The following is a 6726-nucleotide window of genomic DNA, read 5'->3' on the forward strand; positions in this document are numbered from 1 at the left end:
AACATAGAAAAGTTCATAAATTAAATTGAGAAGATAATAAAAAGGAAAGTTGAACCTGATAAAAAGGGGCAATCATGAAAGCGAGAAAAAATCCTAAATCCTAATCCTAAGAGAGAGAGAGGAGAGAACCTCTCTCTAAAAACTACATCTAAATCATCAAAAGTAAATAATTGGAGACTCTCCTTTGACTGGATGCATTCCCCCATTTTATAACCTATAATCTGTGCTTTTTGTACTTGGATCTGGGCCAAAAAGGGCTTCAAAAATCGCTGGGAGCGTTTTCTGTAATTTCTGGTGCGTGGCCTCTGTCACGCGTCCGCGTGGAGTTTTCCTTATCACGCGTTCGCTTCGGTCATGCGTCCGCGTCATCTGCGTTTTGCTCGTGGCGCGCGATCGCGTCAGTCACGCGTTCGCATCGCTGTCTTTTCGCGCCAGGCATGCGGCCGCGTCGCCCACGCATTCGCGTCGCTGCCAGTTTCTTCAAAAACTCCATTTTGTGCTTTCCTTCCATTTTTGTATGTTTCCTTTCCATCCTTTAAGTCATTCCTGCCTTAGAAGATCTGAAACTACTCAACACACAAATCACGGCATCGAAGGGTAATAAAGGGTAATTAAAATAATTATTCTTAAAGCATAGGAAACATGTTTTTCACATATCCCACATAATAAGGAAGGAAAGTAAAACCATGCAATTAACATGAATAAGTGAGTGAAGGATTGAATAAATCACTTAAATTAGGCACAAAATATATCATAAAATATGAGTTTATCAACCTCCCCACACTTAAACAATAGCATGTCCTCATGCTAAATCCAAGATAAAGGGTAAGGTTAAAGTTAAAGTGGTGGAATCTCATGCAATGCAATCTACTCTAAATTCAACTACCTAAATGAATCATGCAATTCTAATTGTCATTCACTTGTATATAAAACTTGCATGTAGTTGAATTAATTCACATTCTCAAGGAATCATATATGCATAGCCAAACCTTAGATAATGTTAAAGCACTTTTACAATTGAGATGGGAAAGAAAAATATTGTACAAACTTGCAAGACAATTAACAATTTAAGCAGAGATATATGTTGATGAGCTATTGAATCCTCACTGGATTTTGTGTTTACTCTCTAGTCACTCAGTGTTTATTGGGTTAATCACTCTATTCGTCTTTTTATCCTTACTTTCTATAACTTTGTTCTTCATCTAACCAATCAACAATTATAGAATACAGACATACAAATATCATGAGGTCTTTATTTAAGGTTGTAATGGGGCCAAGGTAAAGGTAAGGGTATATGTATAAGGCTAAGTGAGCTAATAAGTGAATCCTTGATTAGTCTAAGATCTTACCTAACATACATATTTTGTAATTCAAAGGTTTCTTTACCTATTTACCCAAATTTTCTCACTTTGTATTGCAAGCTCATATATTAAATTTAACTTTTGTCCCATGTACATTGATTCCTTTTATTTTGCAATTGGGGAATTTTTGTATCCCCTTATTTAAAAAATTATTTTTTTTAAATTGCACATGGTAATTTAATTTTTTTGATTTCACATGAGCATGCTTCCCAAAACTTTTATTTTGAAATGTCTTTATTCTTTTTAACTTTTTACCTTTGTTTCTATAATCCATGTTCCCATAAGGTCCAACGACGCATTGACAGCCCATCGTCGCACTCGATCCTCATCATCCTCATCGAGCTTTCGCCCCTTTAGCGACGGATGCACCTTTATAAGAGTACACTGGGTAGGGTTCTTCTTCATCCGAGTCATTCTGAGTGAAGTCTGGTGGCTCGGTGAACTAGGTCTCTTGCAAGACGGCGTGGTTGGCATCACCGGTCTGCAGGGGCTTTGTGTACTGTAGTTGCTCAAGGTATTCCCATATTCTTTTGCTCTCCGGGTCTCGCATCGACAAGAAATCAGGGTTACTTCGTCAAAATCAACCAATGTCAGAGAAAAGTAACTTTTGTATGCATACATTTCCTAATTCCCTAACGAGCAAAGTAGACCCAAAAAAATATTTTTTGTATAGGAAACTTGTCCGTCGAATTTCCATTCTTGATGTTGCACTAGTGCTACGGAGAGTGTGCCTGCATCGGGAACTCTGAAGTCAGGTTTCTCATGGGGTGTGTTTTCTTGATTGAGGTTGTCGTTGGGGGTCTCCGAACTTGTTTTCTGTTGGTCAACTCCCTGGTGAAACAACCGGCCCCTCCTCTAAGCAAGAGGCTCATTGTCCTCATCATCATCTGGGCTCATTAGGAGATCTTTTTCTTCAAATGATTTTGGGTTGGACCTACGTGGTCGGTCCTTTTTAACCCCTCCCCCCCTTGTTTTTCTTGGTAGTTGACCTGCTTATCTATTTTATGCACATCGAATGTGTTACATAAAGAAACATTCAATTACGTTCAAATCAACCTTTTGAAAATACTTAAGCTAGTCCAGAATTTAATCCATACACAACCATAAACGTATTCTCACTTTTGGGCTAGTTTTTTATCTCTCCGCGCGCCGTGAGCGTTTTCTAATTGGAGGTGGATCTGTTGTACTTCCAGTTGGTCGTCTTTCCATTGCTTCCTGCTCGCTCTCTCCACCGATGGAGCTCCCTCTTTGTAGAAATAGCGTGAATCAAATAAACAATACTAAAGTCAATTTATTAATACGCTAAGTCGTAAATACGTGCTTACCCTTGGTGCAACCGAAGCTTTTCGTCCACGCTTTTGTTGTGTTTTTTTTTTGTGCTGCTTTTCTCCTTTCAACTTGAGGTGATCGGCCTTCTACGTCTTTATTTTTTTCCTTTCTATTCAAAAGGCCCCCCTGATTTAAGAAATGAAAAGAATCATGGATCAAAATCAAATGCCCAAGTATCACTAACACAAAAACCATAAACACAAAAAAAACCATGGACATCTTAAGAAAACGGAGTCCTCCCACCTAACACATCTGAAATTGGAAAACATATGTAGAAACAACCATTTAGCAAAGAAAAGAAACATCATGCTGCCTCTCAGAAGGAGCATCCACTAACATACTGGCATAAACTAACTGTTTTCTAGAAAGAAATGGGTACCTCAGAAATAATATATTGAGCCTTCTTTTCTAGACTTTCTGAGGTCCACGCAGCGAGCCTCAGAAATCGAAATTCAGTTGTTGTCCGTCTATGGAACCTCTTTTTGATGGCCATGTGGGATGGATTTTCGTCATCCAGGATTGGGAATGGATCGCCTACAACATTTCGATTCGTGAGTGCAAGGTAAAACATATATACCCAATGCTATTTGCATGAATATGCCTATGGTATACTAAGTAATTCGGAGAGCGGAACTTACCACTAGATGGAATGCCGAAAATGCATCCGATTAACTCGGCATTGAGGTGGATGTTCCCAACGTCGAGTATAAAAGTTCTTGTCTTAACCTCATACGACTCGGCCAAGTGAACCATGATTGCCTGCTTCACCGACCAATTCGGAACAAGCCTCAAGAATCCGAATCTGATTTCATCAATCTCCACAAGCTTCTCAATTTCGTTGTTTCTAGTTAGCTTGCTCATCATGTCATGAATGTACCTGGGCGAGCATCACGACTCTAATAATTTCTGTCAATGGCAACAGTAGCTGTAAGTCACAAATAGGATCATGTGGAACGACACGTCAATAACGGTAAATATCATTTTACCTTTTTCCCATCTTGATTGGCTTTTCGGCAACACAACCCTGGTGCTTGTTCACAAAAAACAGTTACATAACACCATGTCCAAATCCTTTAATAAAACCTGCAGATGAAATCAGAAGCACATCCAACAAGTCCTTAATTATACACTGTTGTTGCTGCTATCTAAAACCCCAATAAAGTAATAGCATATAAAACCCAAATCAAAAGCATCATCCAACAATTCCTTAATTATACCCAAATCAGATGCAACATCAAACAAGTCTACTCTAGGGTACTCAAACTCTACATCAATCAACACCAATTATTCAACACTAACCAAGTATCATCCATTATTGTCTATTAACCCATCAAAAACAAAAAGAAGAAAAATAAAAGATAACGGTCTAATGGATTATTTTTATTATCCGTGACTTAAATGTATTTTATTTAATATTTATTAATTTTAGTAATAATTAATAAATATTAAATAAAATAAATTTAAGTTATTTTTTATTTTTTTTAATTATATATTTTTTATAACTTAATTACCTTGTTACAATTTACAAATGCTGATTATTGTCTCTTACATCTGAAACAACCACTCTCTAGTCAAGTTAATATAATGAATAATTTACCTCCACTAACAACTCCTTAATTAGTAATTATTCTGCAATATAGTCTATGTAATTTTCATTTCTGAATGAGACAAGATGACAGTTTTTAATTAAGTATCTATTCATAGTTAAAATGATCCAATTCATATGAAAAGTGATAAATATTAAATACCCAATCAAAAAGGCTTCAAACATTCAATGAACTAAAGACAATTGCTTAAGTTGAATGTTTAAAAGAATATACCAGTTGTGGTAACTTACTAACTTATTCTAATAATTAGAACAAAAAAACAAAAGCATCATAATGTCTTATCGTGGTAGATCATATGAACACCAAAATCACATGCCATAATAATATGAAAATTTTTGTCAGCAGCCCCTAGGAAACTTAAGGAATCTTTCGCCCACCGTAAATCAATATGAAAAAGAGAAGTCCAACCCAACCAAGAGAATCAATATTATTTTTTACTACACTCAAGTTGACTCCTTTATTTTTTCAAACACAAAAGAAAAAATCACAAGCTGAATGCAAGCACAAATTAGAACATACCCAAAGTAGATCCAATGCACCAATTATACAATCATATGCCTAAAGCTCAAAGGTTTGTCCACGAACAAACTAAAAAACTATTCTCATTTTGATGACCCATACAAATGACACAATACACAAAACAGAGTGAAATTTAGAATAAAACTAGCAAACTAGGATAGTTAATTGGACATAATTAGCAAGTAGTGTCAAAGAGAAGGGAAAAAAATAAGAATAAAATTAGCAAACTAGGATCAACCAATGGCCAAAGGTACATAAACATCTCAAGTTCATATTGCTATTCATAACCAACAGGGGGCTGAGTTTAGTAGTACCCAAACATACCTCAAGTTCATGTTTTGGAATATGAAATACCATAATTTGAATCATATTCAAAAGCCATGATCACACGTATAATCTAACAACCCCTCAAGTTTAAGTGTAAAGTTGTTTTGAAGATGCATTCACATATGATAACATAACAAGTTGGAATGCATGTGAAGTATGAAAGGAAATCTATGTTTATGTATGATGCTAAGCTGCAGCAACAAATCAGGGGCATCCTGCTATAAAAATCAACTTTAGGCCTAGAAAAAAATCAATTAATGTATACATTCAATAGTTCCCACCTAAAGAATGAAAATATAATAGAAAAGATCATCTAGCGAAATCAAACACCATAACCAAATCTTTTAACAAAACCTTAAGGTGAAATCAAAAGCAACATCTAACAAATCCTTAATTATACCCAAATCAAAGGCAACATCCAACAAGCATCATCCATGGTACTCAAACCCTACATCAATCAACACAAATTATTAAACACTAACCAATTATTTTTGTCAAGCGATGCTTCGAGGCTGGGGCAGGGGACGTCCTACTGCATTCGTCGGAGCAGAGCAACGTGGCTTCAATAAAGCTGCCAACAGCGACATGCAGCAGCAGCGGCTCAGTCTTGGTAAGGGGAAAACCCATTTGTTCCTCGCACCTGGGTGGCACGACGTCGCTGCGGCAGAGATGGGCGAGACTTTGATTAACACGCTAGTGACCACGTTGACGAGATGGAAGCATTGCGGCATTCTGGAGCGAGCTTTGGAGGCCGGCCATTGCCCACAGGTTGTGGACTGAAGCGTTGCGTCCGTTGACGGTGGAGGAGAACGTGACGCGATGGACCTGGAAATGTGGCGCCGCCGTGGATGGTTTTGGAGTTCTGCTACGGTGAAACGGTGAAAAGAGAGGAGGGAGTTTAATTAGGTTAATTTTGTTTACTTGGGTGAATTTTGGATGTTACTGAGGTGAAGTGGGCTTAGTGGTCCCAGTTCAACAAGAGTTGGCAGGTTTTTGGCTGGACCCTCTCTTGGTTCCCTAGCATTATTGTAAAAGAAAATATTTCATGTGCTTGATCTAATTCATAAATCATGTCCCTCTGAAGACAAATTAAAGCTTAATAAATTTGTTATAATTTTTTACTTTATCAATTCTCTAGTAAAGTCTCTAGTCTTAGACTTTCTTATATTTTGCTTTCTGTGCTTTTCAGAGCTTGATTATAACACAAATGAGGGTGTATGCTAGAACATCACCTTTGGTAGACAATGAAGAGGGCATCAAAGCACCATATATCTCAATCACTGGTCAAGCAAACAAAGTATGCATTTTTAATATCTAAATCGTATTGTTTAATATATTTTGCTATGTTTATCTCTTACGGTGTTATTCAACATATTGTATTGAGTTATTTAATCTTTGCTTATTAGCTACGACTGCGGATTATATGTCATAAAATGGTTGGAGGTCATTGATCCAGAAAAAATCAAAAAAGAAAAATACACATGAAAAAATTGGAAAAAAGTATGTATATTTAAACATAGTTGATTTTCTAATTCTAAATTAAAACAGATTAATAATTTTCTTTCAATTTTAGGATAAATTTA

At 36.5% G+C, this 6726-nt stretch overlaps 1 protein-coding gene across 1 annotated transcript; it reads right to left on the reverse strand.

The window, feature by feature from the left end:
• Nucleotides 1-1594: 1594 nt before the first annotated feature.
• On the reverse strand, nt 1595-6379 carry LOC112758994 (uncharacterized). Its single transcript, XM_025807796.2, has 7 exons — nt 5626-6379; nt 3677-3773; nt 3329-3596; nt 3070-3224; nt 2687-2816; nt 2481-2607; nt 1595-2358 (listed from the first exon to the last, which is right to left on the reverse strand). Exons 3-7 carry the CDS (start codon nt 3552-3554, stop codon nt 2355-2357), a joined length of 642 nt encoding a protein of 213 aa, XP_025663581.1. The 5' UTR covers nt 3555-3596; nt 3677-3773; nt 5626-6379; the 3' UTR covers nt 1595-2354.
• Nucleotides 6380-6726: the final 347 nt, after the last annotated feature.

This window comes from Arachis hypogaea, chromosome 16 (assembly GCF_003086295.3).
Source record: "Arachis hypogaea cultivar Tifrunner chromosome 16, arahy.Tifrunner.gnm2.J5K5, whole genome shotgun sequence".
Classification (NCBI taxonomy): Eukaryota; Viridiplantae; Streptophyta; class Magnoliopsida; order Fabales; family Fabaceae; genus Arachis; species Arachis hypogaea.